The following is a 26,313-nucleotide window of genomic DNA, read 5'->3' on the forward strand; positions in this document are numbered from 1 at the left end:
GCCGGAGGGCATTCAGCCAAACTCTGTCACACCTTCTTAGATGCCATGTTTGATTTTGGCAGCAACAAGTGGTCAAACTGCCAGGGCTTTGGTGTAGCCGCCTCTGTGCCATCCCTGCAGTGTAAATCTATGTTCTGGGGCCAAAACAGTAAAACAAATGTTTAACGTGTCAAGAAAAAACATTTTTGGTATCTGTTTTTTTTTCCCTGTAATATACGAAAGCCTAAAGGTACCTTCACACTAAACGATATCGCTAGCGATCCGTGACGTTGCAGCGTCCTGGCTAGCGATATCGTTTCGTTTGACACGCAGCAGCGATCAGGATCCTGCTGTGATGTCGCTGGTCGCTGAATAAAGTTCAGAACTTTATTTGGTCGTCTGATCGCCGTGTATCGTTGTGTTTGACACCAAAAGCAATGATACCAGCGATGTTTTACACTGGTAACCAGGGTAAACATCGGGTTACTAAGCGCAGGGCCGCGCTTAGTAACCCGATGTTTACCCTGGTTACCAGCGTAAAAGTAAAAAAACAAACAGTACATACTCACCTGCGCGTCCCCCGCCGTCTGCTTCCTGCTCTGACTGAGCGCCGGCCCGAAAGTGAAAGCACAGCGGTGACGTCACCGCTCTGCTGTTAGGGCCGGCGCTCAGTGCAGGAAGCAGACGGCGGGGGACGCGCAGGTGAGTATGTGCTGTTTGTTTTTTTTACATTTTACACTGGTAACCAGGGTAAATATCGGGTTACTGAGCGCGGCCCTGCGCTTAGCAACCCGATGTTTACCCTGGTTACCAGGGGACTTCGGCATCGTTGGTCGCTGGAGAGCGGTCTGTGTGACAGCTCTCCAGCGACCAAACAGCGACGCTGCAGCGATCGGCATCGTTGTCGCTATCGCTGCAGCGTCGCTTAATGTGAAGGTACCTTAAGGCCAGAAATAAATCCCATAAAACACTGTACATGGAGACTTTGGGATCAGATAACTTCTGTCCGCTGTGTTTGTGCAAACAAAAAAGCTTGTTGTCATGATCCGTTCCAGGGTTTAATCCTGTCTGCCCTTTTTATGGGGGGATCATGTCAAGTTAATTTTGCTCTGCCTCATTACTCTGCCTCATATGAGGGGCAGTGAAGGGGTGAAGTCTAACAATGATATGTTAGACTCAACAGTTTACTATCCAAAATTAACATACAAGTGAGCTCAAACTAATAAATGATCAATATACTGTAGTTCCACTTCCTCTTAGTTATAGTTATACTGTCTGAGTAGGAACTAAACAACCAATGTCATATATAAATATCATAGAGCCTGCATACATATTGCACAATCCCAGGGCATTCACCCCTTAACCCCAAGGGTGGTTTGCATGTTAATGACCGGGCCAATCTTTACAATTCTGACCACTGTCCATTTATGTGGTTATAACTCTGGAACGCTTCAACGGATCCTGGTGATTCTGACAGTGTATTCTCGTGACATATTGTACTTCATGTTAGTGGTAAAATTTCTTCAACATTACTTGCGTTTTTCTCTGGAAAAAAAAATGGAAAATTTTGAAAATTTCGCAATTTTCCAACTTTGAATTTTCATGCCCTTAAATCAGAGATATGTCTCACACAAAATACTTAAGTAATGTTAGGGTGTTCCTGGACCGGACTGGCCATCTGGTTATCAGAGTCCACATTTTTAATTTTATTATTTCAATAAAGCTATCTTGGATTTTATATACAGACTATTTCTCTTTGCTGGAGCTGGATTTTCTGGTTTTACACCTGCGGATTCCTATTATGGAGCAGGTGTAAACCAATGCTGAATCCGCACAAAGAATTGACACGCTGCGGAATGTAAACCGCAGGGTTTCCGCTCGTTTTTTTTCCGCTCGTTTTTTTCCGCAGCATGGGCACTACGGGTTGCGTTTTCCATAGGTTTACATTGTACTGTAAACGCATGGAAAGCACCTGTGGGATCTTAAAGGAAATCTGATGGCTGAGGGTATGTTTCCACTTGGCGTATTTGCTGTGGATTTGATGCAGTGTCCTATCCGCAGCGGCCAGATGTTACAGCATAGTAGATGGGATTTTATGAAATCCCATCTCCACTAAGCGTGCACTCACACCTCCGCGACGTCATCCCAGGTCCTTCGCACACAGCATCCCTGGGAACGGAAGGCGCCATCGGAACGTAAGTACAGTATATAATCGAGTATAAGCTGAGATTTTCAGCCCAAATTTTTGGTCTGAAAGTGCCCCTCTCAGCTTATACTCGAGTCACGGTCGGCGGTGGGGTCGGCGGGTGAGGGGGAGAGAGCGTGTCGCATACTCACCTAGTCCTGGCGCTCCCCCTGCCCGTCCCATGGTCTTCGGTGCCGCAGCTCGTCCCCTGTTCAGCGGTCACGTGGGACCGCTCATTAGAGAAATGAATATGAACTCCACTCCCATAGGGGTGGAGCCGCATAATTAATTCCTCTAATCAGCGGTAACGGTGACCGCTGACAGAGGAAGAGGCTGCGGCACCCGGAGACTGTGACAGGCAGGGGGAGCGCCGGGAGCAGGTGAGTATGTCATATTTACCTTCCCTCTTCCCGGCGTCTCTCCGCTCTGACTGTTCAGGTCAGAGGGCACGATGACGCATATAGTGTGCGCCGCCCTCTGCCTGAACAGTCAGTGCGGAGAGACGGGACGCTGAGGAGCTGCAAGCAAGAGAGGTGAGTATGTGTTTTTTTTTTTTGTTTTTTTTTTATTGCAGCAGCAGCATTGTATATTGCACAGATTTATGTGGAGCATCTATGGGACCATAATGAACGGTGCAGAGCATTATATATGGCACATCTTTCTATGGAGCATTTATGGGGCAATAATCAAAGGTCCAGAGCATTATATATGGCACAGCTATGTATGGGGCCATAATCAAAGGTGCAGAGCATTGTATATGGCACAGCTATCTATGGGGCCATAATCAAAGGTGCAGAGCATTGTATATGGCACAGCTTTCTATGGAGCATTTATGGGGCAATAATCAAAGGTCCAGAGCATTATATATGGCACAGCTATGTATGGGGCCATAATCAAAGGTGCAGAGCATTGTATATGGCACAGCTATCTATGGGGCCATAATCAAAGGTGCAGAGCATTGTATATGGCACAGCTTTCTATGGGGCCATAATCAAAGGTGCAGAGCATTGTATATGGCACAGCTATCTATGGGGCCATAATCAAAGGTGCAGAGTATTGTATATGGCACAGCTTTCTATGGAGCATCTATGGGGCCATAATCAAAGGTGCAGAGCATTATATATGGCACAGCTATCTATGGGGCCATAATCAAAGGTGCAGAGCATTGTATATGGCACAGCTATGTATGGGGCCATAATCAAAGGTGCAGAGCATTATATATGGCACAGCTATGTATGGGGCCATAATCAAAGGTGCAGAGCATTATATATGGCACAGCTATCTATGGGGCCATAATCAAAGGTGCAGAGCATTGTATATGGCACAGCTTTCTATAGAGAATCTATGGGGCCATACTCAAAGGTGCAGAGCATTATATATGGCACAGCTTTCTATGGGGCCATAATCAAAGGTGCAGAGCATTATATATGGCACAGCTTTCTATGGGGCCATAATCAAAGGTGCAGAGCATTATATATGGCACAGCTTTCTATGGGGCCATAATCAAAGGTGCAGAGCATTATATATGGCACAGCTTTCTATGGGGCCATAATCAAAGGTGCAGAGCATTGTATATGGCACAGCTTTCTATAGAGAATCTATGGGGCCATAATCAAAGGTGCAGAGCATTGTATATGGCACAGCTTTCTATGGGGCCATAATCAAAGGTGCAGAGCATTGTATATGGCACAGCTATCTATGGGGCCATAATCAAAGGTGCAGAGCATTGTATATGGCACAGCTTTCTATGGGGCCATAATCAAAGGTGCAGAGCATTGTATATGGCACAGCTATCTATGGGGCCATAATCAAAGGTGCAGAGCATTGTATATGGCACAGCTTTCTATGGGGCCATAATCAAAGGTGCAGAGCATTATATATGGCACAGCTATCTATGGGGCCATAATCAAAGGTGCAGAGCATTGTATATGGCACAGCTATTTATGGGGCCATAATGAACTGTGCAGAGCATTATATATGGCACAGCTTTCTATGGAGCATCTATGGGGCCATAATGAACTGTGCAGAGCATTATATATGGGGCAGCTTTATGTGGAACGTCTATGGGGCTATACTGAACGGTGCAGAGCATTCTATATGGCACAGCTTTATGTGGAGCATCTATGGGGCCACAATGAACGGTGCAGAGCATTATATATGGCACAGCTTTATGTGGAGCATCTATGGGGCCATAATGAAGGGTATGGAGCATCTATTTTTAATTTTGAAATTCACCGGTAGCTGCTGCGTTTTCCACCCTAGGCTTATACTCGAGTCAATAAGTTTTCCCAGTTTTTTGTGGCAAAATTAGGGGGGTCGGCTTATACTCGGGTCGGCTTATACTCTAGTATATACGGTATATCAATATTTTTTTAATTCTTTTTTTTTAATTTTATTACAGGGATATGGTGCCCAGTCCGTGGAGGAGAGTCTCCTATTCTCCACCCTGGGTGCCAACCGCACATGATCCGCTTACTTCCCGCATGGTGGACATAGCCACATGCGGGAAGTAAGCGGATCAATGCATTCCTATGTGTGTAATCCCTGCGATTCCGCAAAATAATGAACATGCTGTGTTTTTTTTCTGGAATGTTTTTCCGCTCCAGGAAAAAAAGGCAGCATGTGCACAAAAATTGCGGAATGTGTTCTAATTAATAGGATGCTTAATGTAAGCGTTTCTTTCGCATTTTTATAGCGAAAAAACATGAAAAAAAACGTGGAAAATCCTGAACGTGTGCACTTAGCCTTAGTGTGTAACCACCATACACCAAGTGGGCCTGTGTACCTTCAAATGCCAGGGCTGAATTTTTGTCCCAGTCCGGCCGTGGGGTGGTCTGCAAGTCAGACCCTCAGGGATATTGGATGGATGGTAGATATGAGGATGCTCGAGCAATGACGCCATAAAGTTTAATGGTTGCAGTCAGTTATATACTCTTCTGAGTAGGCATATACATTATGTTGTGCGCGAATCAGCTGTTTATTACATATGAGATCATTCTTGATTCATCAGGGGATTTTTACATAAGAAGTGCACTGTCGACAGATATGTAGGGTTCCAAGGTAAATCTGATTAGCCTCTCCCTTGTCAGCAATTCTAATTAAGAGTCAGAATGACTTAGCAAAAGCTGAACATGTCTGGACATATCCTGCTAGACTAAAACGTATATATGTGAATTATTAAGAATATATCAAGGTGGTCCATGATTTCCCCATCAGTAACATTTCCCACATGTCTACTTTACATCAGCACAATTTTGGAATTTTTAGGAACCACATTACATTTGAAGTCACTTTGAGGGGTCTATATGATAGAAAATACCCAAGTGACACCATTCTAAAAACCTGCAGCCCTCAAGATGCTCAAAAACACATTCAAGAAGTTTATTAACCCTTCAAGTGTTTCACAGGAATTTTTGAATGTTTAAAAAAGTAAAATGAATATTTCACTTTTTCTCACAAAAAATTTACTTCAGATCCAATTTGTTTTATTTTACCAAGGGTAACAGCGGAAATTGGATTGCAAAAGTTGTTGTACAATTTGTCCTGAGTACGCTGATACCCCAAGTGTGGAGGTAAACTACTGTTTGGGCGCATGGCAGAGCTCGGAAGGGAAGGAGCGCCGTTTGGAATGCAGACTTTGATGGCATGGTCTGCGGGCATCACGTTGCATTTGCCGAGCCCCTGATGTACCTAAACAGTAGAAACCCCCCACAAGTGACCCCATATTGGAAACTAGACCCCCCAAGGAACTTATCTAGATGTGTTGTGAGAACTTTGAACCCCCAAGTTTTTCACTACAGTTTATAATGCAGAGCCGTGAAAATAAAAAATCTTTATTCCCACAAAAATGATTTTTAGCCCCCAAATTTTTATTTTCCTAAGGGTAACAAGAGAAATTGGACCCCAATAGTTGTTGTCCAATTTGTCCTGAGTATGCTGCTACCCACATGTTAAGATAAACCCCTGTTTGGGCGTACAAGAGAGCTCGGAAGGGAAGGAGCATTGTTTTATTTTTTCAATGCAGAATTGGCTGTAATTGAGATTGGATGCCATGTTGCGTTTGGAGAGCCCCTGATGTGTCTAAACAGAGGAAACCTCCCAATTCTAACTCCAACCCTAACCCGAACACATAACCACACCCTAATCCCTACCCTAACCCCAACACACCCTTAACCCTAATTCCAACTCTAACCACACCCCTAACTCCAACACACCCCCTAATCCCAACCATAACCCTAAGGACACACCTAACCCTGACACACCCCTAACCCTAATCCCAGCCCTAACTTTAGCCCCAACCCTAATGGGAAAATAAATACTTTTTTTTTTTTTATTATATTATTTTTCCCTAACTAAAGGGGGGTTTGACTTACTATTTATAGCGGGATTTTATATTTGGCAGCTGTCACACACTAAAAGACGCTTTTCATTGCAAAAAATAGTTTTTGCATCACCACATTTTGGAAGCTATAATTTTTCCAAATTTTGGTCCACAGTCAGGTGAGGTCTTGTTTTTTTGATGGACGAGTTGATGTTTTTATTGGTACCATTTTCGGGCACGTGACATTTTTTGATCGCTTTTTATTTCGATTTTTGTGAGGCAGCACGAACAAAAACCAGCAATTCATTAATTTCTTTTTTGAGGGGTGTTTATACCGTTCCGCGTTTGGTAAAATTGATAAAGCTGTTTTATTCTTTGGGTCAGTACGATTACAGTGATGCCCCATTTATATTTTTACCCTTCCCCACGATAGCACCCTACTGGAGAGAGGGATCCGCCCCACAGGAACAGGAAACTTTCAGAAAGATAAAAGGGGGTGGTCCGCCTTTCTTCCTCAGGTTAGGTTTCCTGTTCCTGCAGGAACGACAGGACTTTACAACTATGGAAAGATACCTGGGCTAGGCAAGCCGGCTGTGCAGTGTCCTCGGAACGGCAGGGGCTGCAGCCTGGAAGCAGCGTTGGGGGAGTTCCGTTAGACGGCTCCCTCCTCGTCTGGGGAAGCATGCAGATGGCCGGGGAAGGCCGCCTGGCATCATCTGCATTACGTGGCGGCAGCGGCGCTGGAGAAGCCCTGGCCGACAGGAGTCGGGTGACTGAGGGCAGCGTTCCAATTTGCAGTCCGGTGCTAAAATCCCGGACCGCGCATGCACCGACCCCCATAAGTCAATTTGCCCCGGAAGTAGACAGTGAACTTCCGGGGCATCCAGGCAGAGCTCGGCGGCGGGGGGAAGCGCGGGTTCACGCATGCGCAGTTCCGCACAGAAAAAAATGGCAGCAAAAAAGCGCACTATTTAAATCAGTAAGCCACTGTAATTCGGCGATGCAAGATGTTATCCCCAGGTGCCATGGACCCTACAGAAGGGAGACCCAGTACCCCCGCCAAGGATCGCTCCAGCAGGGGATCCTCAGATACCGGTCGTAAAAGCGACGTGGTGGACAGATCCAGGACAGGACCTCGGCCTTCTGATCCGGTACTAATAGCTTCACCGGGTGAGTTTTTAACTCTGCCTATTAAGCTGACGCCATCTCCCTTCTTTCTCTCTTTCTCCTTCTCTCGCTATGTCTCATTCTGGTCAGATTAAAAAATGACAAAAGACTAAACCTAAGGAATGCGCCCTACGTAACCAGTCCCTGCCAGACTCATAGCCTAAAATGCTTTGCAAGGACTGTATAACGGAAACACAGGGAGCGGCAGTGTCCATTACGGACTTACGTGCCATTATTAGAGAGGAGTTAAAAGCTATGTCCCAGGATAAGCCACACAAAAATAAATCTAAAATACCAACATCTTCGTCAGATTCCAATAGTGACCAAGCAGTACTCTCAGGAGCCTCCCTATCATCATCATCATAAATCGAGGGACGTTCATGTTTTCCCTAAGATAGTGTGGACATTCTAGTAAAATCAAGAGACACTATGGGGTGTGAGGAGACAAACCAGGGCGCACAAACCAGGCAAGACATAATGTTTGCGGGTTTAGCAGAGAGAAAAAGGAGATGTTTCTCCCGGCAGTGAAAGCATTAATAAAAAGAGAGTGGGAGAAGCAGGATCAGAGAAGCTTTCTACCCTCTGCGTCAAAACGGAAATACCCGTTTAGATGAGCTACTTACATGGACCAAAATCCCTAAGGTTGACGCAGCCGTTGCCTCTACTTCTAAGCAGTCCACATTACCTGTTGAAGATGCGGGATTGCTCTCTGACCCTCTGGATCACAAAGCTGAGTCGTCCCTTAAAAGATCCTGGGAGGCAACTACAGGCATATTCAAGCCGGCAGTAGCTAGCACTTGCACCGCCAGGTCAATGCTCATCAAGATTGACCAGTTAGACCAGCAAATTGAAAATAAAATCTCAAGGGAAAAATTACGGGCTGCTATCCCCTTAATATGAGGCGTGGACGCATCCGCAGATTCTCTCCGCCTGGCAGCAAGATCTGCAGGTCTTGTAAACAACGTAAGACGGGCGTTATGGATGGAAAGGGGACGTGCAGTCTAAATCTAAAATATGCACAATCCCATGTGAGGGTGAGTTCCTCTTCGGTAAAACCTTAGATGAAATATTCAAAAAGGCAAAAGACAGGAAAAAAGCTTTTCCTGACTCCTCTATTCCCTTTTATAGGAGAGCCTTTAAGAGAAGGTCGTTCGGCAAGATAAGGCAAACGGACAGGTCGACAACATGGGCCACTAAAGAAGACAATCAGAGAGGTACCATGTTCAGAAGACCCAACCCCCCAAAAGAAAACAAGTACTGATGATATAACCATTCCAGTAGGGGGCAGACTAAAATTTTTCGCCACTCAGTGGGAAAAATAATAACCAGTTTGTGGATTTTAAATACAATCAGAGATGGAATAAAATTACAATTCTCTCACTTTCCCCATGAATCATATATTATAACATCCCTCAGCTCGCCTATACAACAAGAGGCCCTTGAGGTTGAAATTCAAACCCTATTATCAAAACTGGTTTTAGTCCAAGTTCCTGAAGAACAGGAAAGTAGGGGATTTTATTCTCCCCTATTCTTGATTTCCAAACCCGATGGTACATTCAGAACAATTATAAACCTTAAAAAGCTTAATTCATTTATTAAAAATAATACGTTTAAAATGGAGTCTTAGATCCACCATAAAGCTACTTTTTCCAAACTGTATGATGGGGGCATTGATCTAAAAGATGCTTATTACCAGGGTAGCGGTGACAATCAAAGGCAAGATCCGTCATTTCCAGTATGCAGCTATGCCATTTGGCCTCTCTACAGCGCCAAGGATCTTCACCAAAGTAATTCTAGAGGTGATGGCCTATCTTTGCCAAAAAGAGACATTATTTTGTGCCCTACTTAGATGACTTTTTGGTCATCGGAAATTCAGTTTCTCAATGTGCTGACCGCTTAGCTCATGCAATTTCATCTCTTCAGGATCTAGGTTGGATCATCAATATCAACAAATCCAGACTTACTCCACTGTCACTCCAAGCATTTCTGGGCTTCCATCTAGACTCTATTATAACCCAAAAATGTCTTCTCCGTCATGTAAAAATATCACTCATCAGACATAGTCACAGCTGCGATGAATAACCCACACATGTCCCTGAGGAGAGCTATGTCGTTACTGGGATCTCTTATTTCTTGTACCCCCGCAGTCCAATGGGCACAATACCATACCCGGACACTGCAACACCAAATCCTCCAAGACGAAAGACGACTACTTGGTCACCTGAATGCAAAAATAACTTTGTCCCAGGAAGTTTTAACTTCCTTACCTTGGTGGCTAGATTCTAACCATTTGATGAATGGTGTTCCATGGGTAATAACACCATCTCACACTATAACCACTTATGCTAGTCCTCACGGATAGGGCGCCCATATGGGAAGTAAATTTTGCCAAGGGTTATGGGACACGGAAGAATGCCACAACTCCTCTAACCTTAAAGAATTAAATGCGGTAAAATACGCCTTATATCATTTTCTCCCACAGCTGCGGGGAAAAGACGTCAGAATCCTTTCCGACAACACCACCACAGTGGCATATCTAAACAGACAAGGAGGTACTTGATCAGAGACTCTGATGTCTTCAGCTGGGAAAATCTTGGCTCTAGCAGAAAAACATCCATCCCTTACTGCGCTTCACATAAGGGGGAAAACAACCAGCAGGCAGACTTCTTAAGTCAACTTACCTTGAGGCAGGGGGAATGGTGCCTAAACCATCATATCTTCCAAGAGATGGTATCCCTATGGGGTCGTCCTCAAATAGATCTCTTCGCCACAAGAAGAAACAGGCAAGTCTGGAAATTTGCCTCCCTATCTTTAGCAGATCATCCGGACATTCTAGACGCTCTCCAAGCCCCTTGGCAATTCACTCTAGCATACGCCTTCCCTCCGATTATATTATTACCACAGATCATACGGAAAATCAGAGAAGATGGAGTGAGAATTATACTGATAGCTCCATTTTGGCCCAAGAGGCCATGGTTCTCGTGGCTACAAACCATGTCGGTCTCAGACTCTTGGGTCCTCCCCTCGATACCCAATCTTCTCTTCCAGGGACCATTTTTCCACCCTCAGGTGGACAATCTCCATCTGACGGCCTGGAATTTGAAAGGCAAATGCTAAAATTAAGGGGGTTCTCGGAGGGATTGATTGATACACTCCTCCAAAGTAGAAATTATTCTACCACAAAAATATATACAAAAATATGGAAGAAATTCTTACAATTCCATACATCTCCTAACACATCAGAAATTCCAATACAATCTATCTTGGAATTCCTTCAAAAAGGGAGGGAACTAGGTTTATCTGTAAATACACTAAAAGTTCACGTATCAGCACTAGGGGCCCTCTATGGCTATAACATTGCGGGAAATAGATGGGTGTCCCGATTTATCACAGCTTGCAAACGGAAAAATCCCATTAACATACCTAGAATTCCACCATGGGATCAAAATTTAGTTTTACAAGCCCTAACAGACTCCCCGTTTGAACCAATAGACTCAATACCCTTTAAATACCTATCGCTCAAAACGACCCTCTTTGTAGCACTGACTTCGGCTAGGAGAATCAGTGACATCCAAGCTCTTTCTATAGATCCACCTTTCCTACTGACCTTTCAGGATAAGTTGATTCTTAAACCAGACCTCTCCTACTTTCCCAAGGTAGCAAAAAAATTTCACAGATCACAAGAAATACTCCTGCCCATCTTCTTCAGTAATCCCTCCACTCCTGAAGAACAGAAGTATCACACTCTAGATGTTAGGAGAGTAGTTTTAAAATACAATGAAAGGACCAGCAGCTGGCGACAGTGTAGGGCTTTGTTCATATCCTTCCAGGGTCACAAGAAAGGTCATGGAATCACAAAAAGCACCTTATCCCGGTGGATCAGGGAGTCTATCAGACTAGCTTATTCCGCAAGGAAAGAAAACCCTCCGGAAGGCATAACAGCGCACTCTACTAGAGCTATGGCATCCTCCTGGGCTGAAAGAGGAGACGTCCCAATTGAAACTATATGTAAGGCGGCAACTTGGTCAGATTCTTCTACCTTCTATAACCACTATAGGCTTGACCTATCGTCAACTTCTGACCTAGACTTTGGCAGGACTGTCCTCAGCACGGTGGTCCTCCCTAGGTGATGGTCTCCGGAAAATCTCCAGTAGGGTGCTGTCGTGGCGAAGGGTAAAAAGCCGGATTACTCACCGGTAATGCTCTTTTAGTGAGTCCACGACAGCACCCTCTCACATCCCTCCCTAGGTTAATATCTTATATACTAATGAGTAAAATTCCTCTTACCAAACATAGAGCAAATAAGGTTAAAATTTAAATAATGATATTTTGCCTAACCTGGCGGTCCTCCGAGTACTCTGAAATCAAAGCTGAGGAGGAAAGGCGGACCACCCCCTTTTATCTTTCTGTAGGGTTCCTGTGAGGCGGATCCTTCTCTCCAGTAGGGTGCTGTCGTGGACTCACTAAAAGAGCATTACCAGTGAGTAATCAGGCTTTTTTTTTATGTTTTGGCACTTTTATACAATAAAAACTATTTTATATAAAAAATAATTTTTGCATCGCTTTATTCTGAGGGCTATAACTTTTTTTATTTTTTTTGCTAATGACTCTGTATGGCGGCTCGTTTTTTCCGAGACAAGATGACGTTTTCAGCGTTACCATGTTAATTTATATCTGTCGTTTTGATCTCGTGTTATTCCACATTTTGTTCGACGGTATGATGATAAAGCGTTGTTTTGCCTCGTGTTTATTTATTTCTTTTGTTGTTTTTTTAAACGGTGTTCACTGAAGGGGTTAACTAGTGGGACCGTTTTATAGGTTGGGTGTTACAGAAGCGGAGATGCTAGATATGTGCACTTTTATTTTTTTTATTTACATAAAGAAATGTATTTATTGGAACAATATATTTTTCTTTATTTAGTTTTTTTTTTTTGTTTTTTTTTTTTTATATTTTTACAGTGTAATTTTTTTTATTTTTTTTTAAACTTATTTTTACTTTGCCCCAGGGGTGGACATCACTATATATTATCAGATCGCTGATCTGACACTTTGATCGCAAGCCAACCTCCCTGCAGGACCCGGAAGGACCCCCTTGGCCATCTTGGATCCAGGGTCTGCAGGGAGGAGAACGAAGGAAACCCTTGGAACAACGCGATCACGATTCCAAGCGTTGTTCTGAGGGAAGCACGCAGGGAAGCCCCCTCCCTGCGTGATAATTCCCTATGCCACCGGAATGCTGCGATCATGTTTGATCGCAGTTTTTCGGGGGTTAAAGTGTCAGGAGCGGTCACAGTGCCGGATGTCAGCTGTGATAATCGGCTGACACTCGGTTGCGATCGGCCGCGCTCCTCCCGTGAGCGCGGCTGATCGGGTATGACCTACTATCCCGTCCATGGGAATTAAGTCCCAGGTCACATGGACGGGACAGTACGTCCGATGGCAGAAAGGGGTTAAGCAATAAGCCCAAAAATATTCAAAACCAGACAAGGCTCAGCTGCGTGTTAAAGAACAGGTACATGTCATCAAATCAAGAACTTATAAAAAGAAAACAAACAAACCTAAGAGCTCTGAAACACACTCAACGCCTTTCCCCTTTCAAGGTTCATCAGGAGTGAATAAAGTATACATAGTATAAAGAGACTACTTAGCTGCTGAAGAACTTGCTGTGACCGAAACAATAGCAGGGTTTAGAGTTCAAGCACATAAGGAAACGATACCCCTTCATAGTGTGCTGCATGATACGGTGCATGTTGATCCATGTTGCTATTGTGCCGGTCTTAGCAATTTCTTCAGTCACTATAATTGTGGTATACTGTCCAAACAAACTCTCATTTCAATATCTCTCCTATTCCTTTCCCCATCCCACAGGGCTGGATAGGGGTAGGAGGGACAGTCGACAGTGATCGGGAGCACCATTGTGCAGGTGTAGGGTGCCAACCTCTGCTGGTAGGTAGGAACAGTTCAGTTTAGTGATAGGTACAGGCACCTCCTGGTATCTTTTAAATGGGGGTAGTGGTCCTTGTTATCACCTTACTGCGTTAAGACGTAATTAAACGTAATTGTTTTAGTACAGTTTTTACACGGTGAATTTCTTTGTTCAATTTTTCTGTACAGGAACAATCTTATTCTAGCTGTGATTTCCTCATGGGTTGTGCTCACAGCCCAACACCGTGCAGGACGATTGGCATTTGCCACAGAACACCGGGATTGGCAAATTTGCCACTGGCGCCCTGTGCTCTTCACAGATGAAAGCAGGTTCACACTGAGCACATGTGACAGACGTGACGGAGTCTGGAGATGCCATGGAGAGCGATCTGCTGCCTGTAACATCCTTCAGCATGACCGGTTTGACGGGATCAGTAATGGTGTGGGGTGGCATTTCTTTGGAGGGCCACATAGCCCTCCATGTGCTCGCCAGAGTTAGCCTGACTGCCATTAGGTACCAAGATGAGATCCTCAGACCCCTTGTGAGACCATATGATGGTGCGGTTGGCCCTGGGTTCCTCAAAATGCAGGACAATGCCAGACCTAATGTGGCTGGAGTGTGTCAGCAGTTCCTGCAAGATGAAGGCATTGAAGTTATGGACTGGCCCGTTCGTTCCCCAGACATGAATCCGATTGAACACATCTGGGACATCATGTCTCGCACGATCCACCAACGTCACGTTGCACCACAGACTGTCCTGAAGTTGGCGGATGCTTTAGTCCAGGTCTGGGAGATCCCTCAGGAGACCATCCGCCGCCTCATCAGGAGTATGCCCAGGCTTGTAGGGAGGTCATACTGGCACATGGAGGCAACACACACACAACTGAACATCATTTCCTTGTCTTGAGGCATTTCCACTGAAGTTGGATCAGCCTGTCATTTGATTTTCCACTTTGATTTTGAGTATCATTCCAAATCCAGACCTCCATGGGATATTTATTTTGATTTACATTGATCATTGTTATGTTTTATTGTTTTCAACACATTTCACTATGTAATAAATAAAGCTTTACTACTGGAATATTTCATTCAGTGATATCTAGGATATGGTATTTTAGTGTTCCCTTTATTTTTCTTGAGCAGTGTATATACCGTATTTTTCGGACTATAAGACGCACTTTTCTTCCTCCAAATTTGGGAGGAAAGTGTGGGTGTGTCTTATGGTACGGATATAGCATGTGGGGAGGGGGGCAGCAGTGAGTGGGATCGCACTGTTATCCCACTTCAGGATGTCCCCGCTGCCCGGAATCAGCTGCTGGGGAAACCACATGGCCCCGCTGATAAAGTGCAGTGAATATTTATTAGCTGCTCCCCGACCACCGATCAGCTGAGCGGTGAGCCGGGAGCAGCAAATGAATGCTGCACTTAAGCAGCGACACACAGTTTCCCCAGCACTGATTCCGGGGAGAATCTGTGTGTCCGGGGGAGGAGGCAGCAGCAGGGGCCAGGAGATCGCTGCCTACCTGCCTGTGCTGGACGCTGACTTCTGTGGTGCACAGGGAGGACCTGTGTGATATCAGAAGTGGGCGGGCTGGAGCATCACATGGCAGCTCAGAGCCCTCCCTCTTCTGACATCACAGGTCCTTTAGACTCCCACCTAGAATCTGCAGCTTCCTCTTATGTCCTGCGCTGTGGAAAGGCAACAACAGGGAGGGCTCTGTGTGTGCAGCCATGGGAGGCTCCAGCTTTTACCTCACCACAGTGTGGCTGGCTGCCACAATTAAGAGGTCAGTCTTTACAAAACACTATAAAGCACTCTGCCACTCCTTTGGTAAACTATAACTCCCAGCATGTCATAGGATCTGCAGGACATGCTGGGAGTTATAGTTCTCCCATGGGATTTTAAAGCAGCACTCCAGTGTTATTTTGCAGTGCTGGAGTGGTGCTTTCACTATAAGCCCTGTGCACCCATTCTTAGCGCTCATTTCCACATGCGAGGCACACGTCTGTATCTCGCATGTGGAAACCAAGCTGTGGAGCCAGCACTCCAGAGCGGAGCGTGCGGCCGCATAGGAACACATGGAGCTGCACAGCTCCGCTCCAAAGCTCCAGAGCTTGGTTTCCACATGCGAGATACGGACGTGTGCCTCGCATGTGGAAATGAGCCCTTATACTCACCCTCCAGCGTCTTCATATCGTACTTCACAGACACCACACTGGTCCCGCAGCTTCCAACATAATAACATACTATTATATATAATAACACCACATATAATAGTATGTTATTTATGTTATTAAAGATTTTACCACATTTTTTTGCTTCAAATATTTTTTTCCCTACTTTCCACCTCTAAAACCTGGGTGCGCCTTATAGTCCGGTGCGTCCTATAGTCCGAAAAATATGGTAGGTTTTTTTAGTAGATGTAAAGAAGAAAACTAAATACTGTAAAATAATCTCATATGTTTCCCTTATCTCCAGTAATTGTATTATTACACAGGATTTTTATGATGTTACATTGGCTTATCTTCTCATTCAGGTCTCTACAATATCAGATCCTCTCAGTGAAGATCTTCTATATAAGAGAATTTTCTTGAATTACCCATCAAAGATGGATATGGACAGAGAAAAGATGGCGGAGAGAATATTACACCTCACCCTAGAGATCCTCTTCCGGCTTACTGGGGAGGTGAGAGATTCTGATGACGTCACATTACATCATTCTTATCTATTGGAATAACAGATGGACAGAACTGGAGAGGTGAGGACTCTGGAAATGTCTGTAGTGAGATTTATTAATATGTCTCTCCATAACCAGGATTACACAGTAGTGAAGAAGACCTCTAGTGAGCGCTGTCAGGACCCTGTGTCTAAGGGATTGGGAAGACCCCTGAGCCCAGTCACGGGGCCTCCACCTCACCTGATACATGAGGACATCAATGACCAGAAGATCCTAGAACTCACCTACAAGATGATTGAGCTGCTGACTGGACAGGTGACTCTGCTGGGAATGCTGGGACATTATACAGTAATGCTATGAAGGGATCGGGGGGATGACGGTATCATTGTATGTGTCAGGTTCCTATAAGGTGTCAGGATGTCGCCGTCTATTTCTCCATGGCGGAGTGGGAGTATTTAGCAGGACACAAAGATGTGTACAAGGACATCATGATGGAGGTTCCCCAGCCCCTCACATCACCAGGTAATAGACAGGACTAAATACACTTGGCCTATAATTATCTGTATGTAAAGAATGAATTCAGTCCCTGTATGTGTTTCCTCCAGTTCTATCCAGTAGGAGGACAACACCAGAGAGGTGTCCCAATCCTCTTCTTCCACAGGACTATAAGCAAGAAGATCCCAATGTTCCTCAGGATCATCAGGTAGATGGAGAGAAGGTGTCATGAGATCCCCCTATGATGAGTAGACGGCTATGAAGGTCTTGTGCTCAGTCTTGTTTTATTCACCAGTATTATATGTTTTATACTTGTGTAATGAGAACATTGTAGATGGCAGGCAGGGCTGCCACTAGGAATTTCGGTGTCCTATACTGGCAAAACTTTCGGGCCCATTGGGACTCCGCCCAGGCTACCCCCCCCAGCTCCGCCTCCAACTCTCGAACCTTCCACAGTCCCACTGCCCACTCATAGAAAAACTCCACATCTGTATCTGTATAATGCAAGCCATAGTCATATATAGTTGAATAATACAGTCCCATAGCAGTATAATGCATCCCCTTAGGAGTATAATGCACCTCCGTAGTAGTATAATGCACCCCCATAGTGGTATAATGCACCCCCATAGTAGTATAATTCAGCGTCATTCTGCAGATTTACAAAAAAGGTTTATCCTTACCTGGCTGAGGTCCAGGGGTGTAATCCACCTGATACAGGCGTGTACCATCATATGAGAGTATCAATATACGCCGACAATGTGCCCTCTGACATCAGCTGCCCGCTTGTGATCTCCCGCAAGGCAACAGATTTTAACTTGCCGTGCGTCTGACGATGCATGATCAGTTGAGCCGCTGGGGCCCGTAGAGGAGAGGCGGCCTGCTGCGGGCCCTCTCTGCTCTCCAGGCCCTATTCGCCAGTAAGGGCTGTAATGCTCTGATGGCGGAACTGATGGCAGGATTAGAGCTGATCATAGATGTGACTATCTTTTCTCTTCATCTGTCTGTGACTATTACGATGTTTTTCAGAGTGAAGATCTGACCCATATTAATACTACAGAGACATATGTGAGGGGTGATGAGCGGTGTAAAGAGGAGATTCCAACATATGACTACCCAGGTGAGTAGTAACCACTAAATGTAGAGAAGTCACAGATTCTTCTCAGTCACCGGCTGTGGCTGCTTTATTGGTTATGTAGCCCAGTCGTATGACAATCGTCTGTTCACCATTTTACCTCTAGACCTCAACATTCTCCTCCATCCAAACTTTGACACATCAGCTCTAAACTGTTATAAAATAATGTATTTGAATGTCTAATATTTCTTCTTGAAACTGATCTGACATCTACCATTGGCCCTTATAATAGTTTCCCTTGAAAGAGCCACTGAGCCCCATACTCTAATTACCCCAGAGATGTTTCTCCACTAGTTACTCATTTATTACTGATAAATAATAATAATAATTTTTAATTATATAGCGCCAACATATTCCGCAGCGCTTTACAAATTATAGAGGGGACTTGTACAGACAATAGACATTACAGCATAACAGAAATCACAGTTCAAAACAGATACCAGGAGGAATGAGGGCCCTGCTCGCAAGCTTACAAACTATGAGGAAAGGGGGAGACACGAGAGGTGGATGGTAACAATTGCTTTAGTTATTTGCACCAGCCATAGTGTAAGGCTCGGGTGATCATGTAAAGCTGCATGAACCAGTTAACTGCCTAAGTATGTAGCAGTACAGACACAGAGGCTATTAACTGCATAAAGTGTATGAGAACATGATACGAGGAACCTGATTATGTGTTTTGTTTTTTTGTTTTTTTCTATTTTTAATACGCCACACAGGGATAGTTAGGTTAATGCGTTGAGGCGGTAGGCCAGTCTGAACAAATGCGTTTTTAGGGCACGCTTAAAACTGTGGGGATTAATCGTATTAACCTAGGTAGTGCATTCCAAAGAATCGGCGCAGCACGTGTAAAGTCTTGGAGACGGGAGTGGGAGGTTCTGATTATTGAGGATGCTAACCTGAGGTCATTAGCGGAGCGGAGGGCACGGGTAGGGTGGTAGACTGAGACCAGAGAGGAGATGTAGGGTGGTGCTGAGCCATGGAGTGCTTTGTGGATGAGGGTAGTAGTTTTGTACTGGATTCTGGAGTGGATGGGTAGCCAGTGTAATGACTGGCACAAGGTAGAGGCATCGGTGTAACGGTTGGTGAGGAATATGATCCTGGCAGCAGCATTCAGGACAGATTGGAGCGGGGAGAGTTTGGTAAGAGGGAGGCCGAGTAGTAGAGAGTTACAATAGTCCTGACGAGAATGAATAAGTGAGACAGTAAGAGTTTTTGCAGAGTCAAAAGTAAGAAAAGGGCCAATTCTAGAAATGTTTTTGAGATGCAGATAAAAAGAGCGAGCCAGTGATCGGATGTGGGGGGTGAATGAAAGCTCGGAATCGAGGATGACCCCAAGGCAGCGGGCATGTTGCTTGGGAGTAATGATTGAACCGCACACGGAGATGGCAATGTCAGGCAAAGGTAGGTTAGTAGAGGGAGAGAACACGAGGAGTTCAGTTTTTGACAGGTTCAGTTTCAGATAGAGGGAGGACATGATGTTAGAGACAGCGGTAAGACAATCACTGGTGTTTTCTAAGAAGGTCGGACTGAAAGCAGGAAAAGAGGTGTAATTGGGTGTCATCAGCATAGAGATGGTACTGGAACCCAAATCTACTGATTGTTTGTCCAATAGGGGCTGTATACAAAGAGAAGAGGAGGGGGCCTAGGACTGATCCTTGAGGAACCAACAGTAAGGGGAAGGTGAGAGGAGGAGGAACCAGCAAAAGATACAGTGAAGGATCGGTCAGAGAGATAGGAGGAGAACCAAGAGAGAACGGTGTCCTTGATGCCGATGGAGCGGAGCATAGTGAGGAGGAGCTGATGATCCACAGTGTCGAATGCTGCGGAAAGATCCAATAGAATTAGCATGGAGTAGTGACCATTAGATTTAGCTGTTAGTAGGTCATTAGAGACTTTAGTGAGGGCAGTTTCAGTAGAGTGTAAAGAGCGGAAGGCAGATTAAAGAGGGTCGAGAAGAGAGTTATCTGAGAGATAGCGGGTAAGACTGGAGTGGACCAGACGTTCCAGGAGTTTAGAGATGAAGGGAAGATTAGAGACAGGTCTATAATTAGCGGCACAGTTTTGGTCGAGGGAGGGTTTTTTAAGTAATGGATGTATGATGGCATGCTTAAATGAGGAGGGAAAAATACCGGAAGTGAGGGAAAGGTTGAATATTTTTATGTGAGAAGTGACAGCCGGGGAAAGGGACTGGAGGAGATGTGACGGAATGGGGTCACTGGTGCAAGTGGTCGGGCGAGAAGATGCAAGGAGCCTGCTTACTTCTTCTTCAGTAACTGGTTCAAAGTCAGAGAGTGAACTAGATGCAGTGGGGGAGGTAGGACAGTGCATGGTATGAAGAGATTGGGAGATGATTTCCTGTCGAATGTGGTCAATTTTTTCTTTGAAGTAATTGGCCAGATCGTCAGCGTGGAGATCTGTGGTTGGGGCCTGCTCTCTTGGGTTGAGTAGGGACTGGAAAGTGTGGAAGAGACGTTTAGGGTTATTGGACAGTGAGGTGATGAGGGTGTTGAAATAGGTTTGTTTGGAGAGGTGAAGGGCAGAGTTGTATGTTTTTAGCATAAACTTATAATGGATGAAATCTTCGGGTAGATTAGATTTTCTCCACAGACGTTCGGCGCACCTGGAGCATCGCTGCAGGAAACATGTTTGCAGAGTGTGCCACGGTTGTCGCCGTCTGTGTCGAGTTGCTCTATGTATAGGAGGAGCAGCTTCATCCAGGGCACTTTGCAGGGTTTCATTGTAATGGTTCAGTGCAGAATCAGGACATGAGATGGAGGAGATTGGAGCTAATGAGGACTGCAAGTTCTTCATAAGTTTCTGGGTGTTAATGGCCTGTATGTTTCTATAAGTGTGGAAAGTGGGGGTGACCTGAGCGGGATGGCAGTTCTTGATAGAGAATGAAAGAAGGTTGTGGTCAGAGAGCGGGAGAGGGGTGTTTGTGAAATCATCCACTGAGCAAAGTCGGGAGAAGACCAGGTCAAGGGAGTTTCCATCTTCATGCGTTGGAGAGTTAGTATGCTGCGCGAGGCCGAAGGAGGAGGTTAGAGATAAAAGGTGAGAAGCAGACGGGGAGAGGGGAGAAGCAATGGGGATGTTGAAATCACCCATAATAAGGGTGGGGGTGTCACTGATGAAGACTGTTGAGTTTGATAATTTCAGTAGACGTGTTATTGTCTTTAGTCACAGTGTTTGACTACAGTAGTTACCGCTCAAATCCTTTGACTTAACCACTTCCCGCAGTCCTTTTTTGTTCGTAATCAGGACCCAATTTTTCGAATCTGATGTGTGTCACTTTGTGGTGATCACTTTGGAATTCTTCACAAAGGATAATAGGAAACAAATGGACCTTACAAATTATTTTCCAACTTCTCTTGAATCTGACAATACTCTATATACAGTTGTACACTACTGTCTGGGCACATGGTAGGGTTAAGAAGCTATTTGACTGCAGCTCTTGCATAAATAGTTTGCAGACACGATGCATTGGGGGCACTGTTCGTGGTCACCTGGCAGCTCAAAAGATGGCCACCATGAACAGACTTGGCGCTATCTACTCCATTTTACAGATCCCAGGGATTGCCTTGTTCATCATATTTTAACCCTTCTACATGGGTCTGTACATAGACAGATACCCCTAGACTTTGGCCATGGTGTTACCTTCTGTTATGTGATGTGAGATGTAGCAAGAATTGTCAGGTAACCGGGTCAGTACCAGAAAAGCAGAGAAAATTCAAAATCAGAAGACACGAGTAGTCAGTAAGCGAGCCGAAGTCACAACAGGAAACAAATAAACAAGCCGGGAGCTGAGCACAGAGGAATTAACCAGAGGAGAAGGCTGTATCTGACAGCTTCCAGCAATATGCTTCGAGCTTTGGTAGGGTGTGGTGCTTTCCAACTGGCTGGAGCAGGGAGCTGGACAACACACATCCATACTGCCAGACTGGATGGTACTACAAATCCCAGGCACCCTAATCTTAGTGGCAGGACAGAGCCTGCATCGCCCAGAGCTTCTGGATTCGATGTCTCCTCCATTACCAGTGCCACCTGTAGAATGAATAAGGTTGTGCCTGGTAACAGAACCAGACATCACAGGAGCAGATCTCCGTGGAGATAGGACATACCATATGCAGAAGCCCTAATATGAGAAAATGGCAGAAAACCAGAACAGTAGAAATCTCCATAAATTGGCTTAATTTTGGAAATTATAACCCTCAGGGGATTAATGTATTGGAGTAGTGACTATGTTGACCCCAGAGCCACTTTCCATAAATTAGCACGCAGTGGATGTTGGAGAGTGAAAATTGCAAATATGCCATTTTATTACCCAACACAGTGCCCAGATTGTGTTCCAGGAGACACACACATTGTAAATTTAAGTGGGCTCTTATCACTATAGTAATGTCAAATACATTATTATTTATTATCATTATTAATTTTTATAGCGCCATTTATTCCATGGTGCTTTACACGTGCTTTATATATGGATGCTAAATGTGGTTTGGGCACACTGCAAGGCTCAGAAGCGAGGGGAAAATTTGACTTTGGGAGAGCGGATATTGCTGGATTGGTGTATGGAAGCCATGGAGCCTTTGAGCCACTTGTAATGTGGAAACCTGTTTTTCACTGACAGATGATGGACCTGAGTGGGGATTTGTTTTGTTTTTTGTGAGATGAGTAGAAGGTTTATTGGTATAATTTTCCTCAACATAACATTGTTGGTGACTTTTTACTCTATTTTTCGAAGGCAGAATGGACAAACAGTTGAACACCATGCTCTACTCCTTCATCCTATGAGGTTTTCTTTTGGACTGTGCGCTGTCTTGTCTTAGTGAATAATTACGTATTCAACATAACTTGTCATGTTGTGGACAGTTTACGTACAAATGTTAAAATATGTAAAATTCAAGGATTTTTTATAAAAATTAATTGGTTTTATTTTTAACAGATGACTGCACCAGGCGATCAGAGGGGCAGCTGACATCTTCAGTTTTTAAATCAGATAATCTTGAGATCCCACAGGATACAATTGAAGTGAATGCCATTACTCCAGATATACCATCATCCCTTCACCGCAAAGATCTATCGTCTGATCTTCTGAAACAGGTCCTGTCTTCTGATTCATTACCGACTACTAAGGAAAATCAAAGTCACAAAATAAGCATTAAAAAACAAATTGGTCCTGAAGTAAATAAGCCAGTTTTACTTTTAGAAAATGGAAATCGTTTTCCCCTCAAAGAATCTTTTCTTAAGCATCAAAAAATTCACACAGCAGATAATAGATTTTCTTGTTCCAAGTGTGGGAGATGTTTTAACCAGAAGTGGAAACTTGTTAGACACCAAATAACTCACACAGGGGAGAAGCCTTTTTCCTGTTCAGAACGTGGGAAATGTTTTAATCAGAAAGCGCATCTTTATGACCACCAGAGAATCCACACAGGGGAGAAGCCTTTTTCCTGTTCAGAATGTGGGAAATGTTTTAATCAGAAAGCGCATCTTTATGACCACCAGAGAATCCACACAGGGGAGAAGCCTTTTTCCTGTTCAGAATGTGGGAAATGTTTTAATAAGAAAGTGCATCTTGATATCCACCAGAGAGTCCACACAGGGAAGAAGCCTTTTTCCTGCTCAGAATGTGGGAAATGTTTTAACTTTAAAGCACATCTTGATAGCCACCAGAGAATCCACACAGGGGAGAAGCCTTTTTCCTGTTCAGAATGTGGGAAATGTTTTAATCAGAAAGCGCATCTTTATAACCACCAGAGAATCCACACAGGGGAGAAGCCTTTTTCCTGTTCAGAATGTGGGAAATGTTTTAACTTTAAAGCACATCTTGATAGCCACCAGAGAATCCACACAGGGGAGAAGCCTTTTTCCTGTTCAGAATGTGGGAAATGTTTTAACCACAAATCAGAATTGGTTAAGCACCAGAGATCTCACACAGGAGAGAAGCCTTTTTCATGTTCAGAATGTGGGAAATGTTTTAATCAGAAATGGAGTCTTCATAACCACCAGAGAATCCACACAGGGGAGAAGCCTTTTTCCTGTTCAGAATGTGGGAAATGTTTTAATCAGAAAGGGAGTCTTCATAACCACCAGAAAATCCACACAGGGGAGAAGCCTTTTTCCTGTTCAGAATGTGGGAAATGTTTTAACTGGAAATGGCATCTTGACAGCCACCAGAAAAGTCACACAGGGGAGAAGCCTTTTTCATGTTCAGAATGTGGGAAATGTTTTAACCACAAATCAGAATTGGTTAAGCACCAGAGATCTCACACAGGAGAGAAGCCTTTCTCATGTTCAGAATGTGGGAAATGTTTTAAACAGAAATCAGATTTTGTTAGGCATCAGAGAACCCACACAGGGGAGAAGCCTTTTTCCTGTTCAGAATGTGGGAAATGTTTTAATCAGAAATGGAGTCTTCATAACCACCAGAGAATCCACACAGAGGAGAAGCCTTTTTCCTGTTCAGAATGTGGGAAATGTTTTAATCAGAAAGGGAGTCTTCATAACCACCAGAAAATCCACACAGGGGAGAAGCCTTTTTCCTGTTCAGAATGTGGGAAATGTTTTAATCAGAAAGGGAGTCTTCATAACCACCAGAAAATCCACACAGGGGAGAAGCCTTTTTCCTGTTCAGAATGTGGGAAATGTTTTACATGGAATTCTACTCTTTAATAAACATCAGAAAAGTTGCACAGGGGAGAAGCCTTTATCATGTTCAGAATGTTGGAAATATTTAACCAAAAATTGTAACTTCTTAAAACAGTTGTCTTACTACTAAGACAACATCTTGTCATTCCTTATATTTGGCCTCGTTAAAACAAAAATACTCATACACAGCTCCCTTGCCAGTGCCAATTCAGCGGTGTCAGGATTCATGTGAGGTTGTTACAGTACACAAGCCCTGCACCCAATCAGTGCCGGCTTCACTGTCCCCACCTTCGGCAGTACTTAATATAAACAGGAAACCAGAGCTGCGGCTGCTCTCTACTTCCTCCTACTGTTTGATTTGAAGTTGAGGACAGTGACCTCAGCCTTGATTGGCCACAGGGCTCGCATGACGTGACAAACTCACATAAGCTTTATGAACGCAAGTGCTGACACTGCTGGAACTGCATCGGCATGGAAGGTTTGAATAATTATTTTTCTTCTAACAGGATCAAACATAAGGCTTGAGAAGGGATTGTCCAAGTAGAGAACAACCCTTTTAAACATAAAAAAATCCCACACAGTGAGAAGTCATTATCATACCTAGAGTATAAAGAATGAATTACTTAAATTGTATTTTGTTGACTGTCAAAAATAGCTCTGACCTGGAGAAAATTATATACAATGAGGAAAATAACTATTGGATACTATACAGATTTTGCAAGTTTTTACAGATACAAAGAATGAAGTCTGTAATTTTTTTTTTTTTGTACGTACACTTCAACTGTAAGAGACAGGAGCTAAAAATAAAAGCCAGGAAATAACATTGTATGATTTTTGCATAATTAAATTGCATTTTATTGCATGGAAATACCGTATTTTTCAGACTATAAGACGCACCGGACCATAAGACTCACCTAGGTTATATAGAAGTAAATTAGGGAAATAAAAACTGAAGCAAAAAATGTGGTAAAATTGTACTTTAATATCTCCTACATCCTGATACACATTGTCACGATAATGTGTATATGCCATGTTTGAGTCTGCCTAGCTTTACAAGACACAAGCTGTGGGTAATTTCGACCCCCCCCCTCTTTTCTCTGCGCTGTGTGTGTGTGTGTGTGTGTGTGTGTGTGTGTGTGTGTGTGTAGAATTTTTATTGCCCTCTGCAGATAGCAGTTTCTGCTAAGGCTGCTCACTCCTCCCATCTAACACTAGTTGAAACTGGTGTAAGACATGAGTTTCTTTGTTCTATTAAAGTTACATATCACGGCACCGATTTGAGCTGGAACTATACGAATTACATATTACGGAGGTCTACCTGTCGGCCACTGAAAGCGCGAGCAGCTAGGTGCAACAAGTGCAAGGTGCGGATTTCTCCTTAAGCAGATCATGTAATGGCTCCATATTTACACTTAACAGGACGCCCCTGATGTGGGGAACATCATGAGCATCGTGATGAGCATCGAGGTTCACATAGCAAACTATGCATAAAAAATAGTTTTCATATTGTAAGAAAAGGGGAGGTTTCAGCCCCTAAGTGATGTCACCACAGGGGGAGTGCCTGGGCTTTAGGCAGGGTATATCTGCATAAAGCAGGATTCTTGCAGTGTCTTTTGCTGGGGATTCTGCTACGACAGGCTGTGCAATCTTACGTGAGAATAAGTGGGGAAGGTCCCCTCCCCCAGCCAGCATACGGCATACCATTGAATGATATAAAAGAATTGGAAGTCAATTTTCACCATTAATCCCTTCTTATTTGTAATTGTGATATACACATGA

At 44.1% G+C, this 26,313-nt stretch overlaps 1 protein-coding gene across 3 annotated transcripts in view; it reads left to right on the plus strand.

The window, feature by feature from the left end:
* The window catches only part of LOC143767944 (uncharacterized), a 50,220-nt gene extending 24,595 nt beyond the window's left edge, over positions 1-25,625 (plus strand). For 2 of the 3 annotated variants that reach the window (XM_077256488.1, XM_077256490.1), the window contains exons 2-7: positions 16,116-16,265; positions 16,395-16,571; positions 16,655-16,778; positions 16,862-16,959; positions 17,778-17,868; positions 22,829-25,625. In XM_077256488.1, coding sequence (XP_077112603.1) covers positions 16,116-16,265; positions 16,395-16,571; positions 16,655-16,778; positions 16,862-16,959; positions 17,778-17,868; positions 22,829-24,558 — 2,370 coding nt within the window. In that variant the 3' untranslated portion in view covers positions 24,559-25,625. Of the gene's footprint in view, positions 1-16,115; positions 16,266-16,394; positions 16,572-16,654; positions 16,779-16,861; positions 16,975-17,777; positions 17,869-22,828 lie in introns of all 3 variants that reach the window. The other variant, XM_077256489.1, reaches the window with a different exon arrangement.
* Positions 25,626-26,313: the final 688 nt, after the last annotated feature.

The sequence above is a fragment of the Ranitomeya variabilis genome, chromosome 4 (genome assembly GCF_051348905.1).
Source record: "Ranitomeya variabilis isolate aRanVar5 chromosome 4, aRanVar5.hap1, whole genome shotgun sequence".
Taxonomy (NCBI): Eukaryota; Metazoa; Chordata; class Amphibia; order Anura; family Dendrobatidae; genus Ranitomeya; species Ranitomeya variabilis.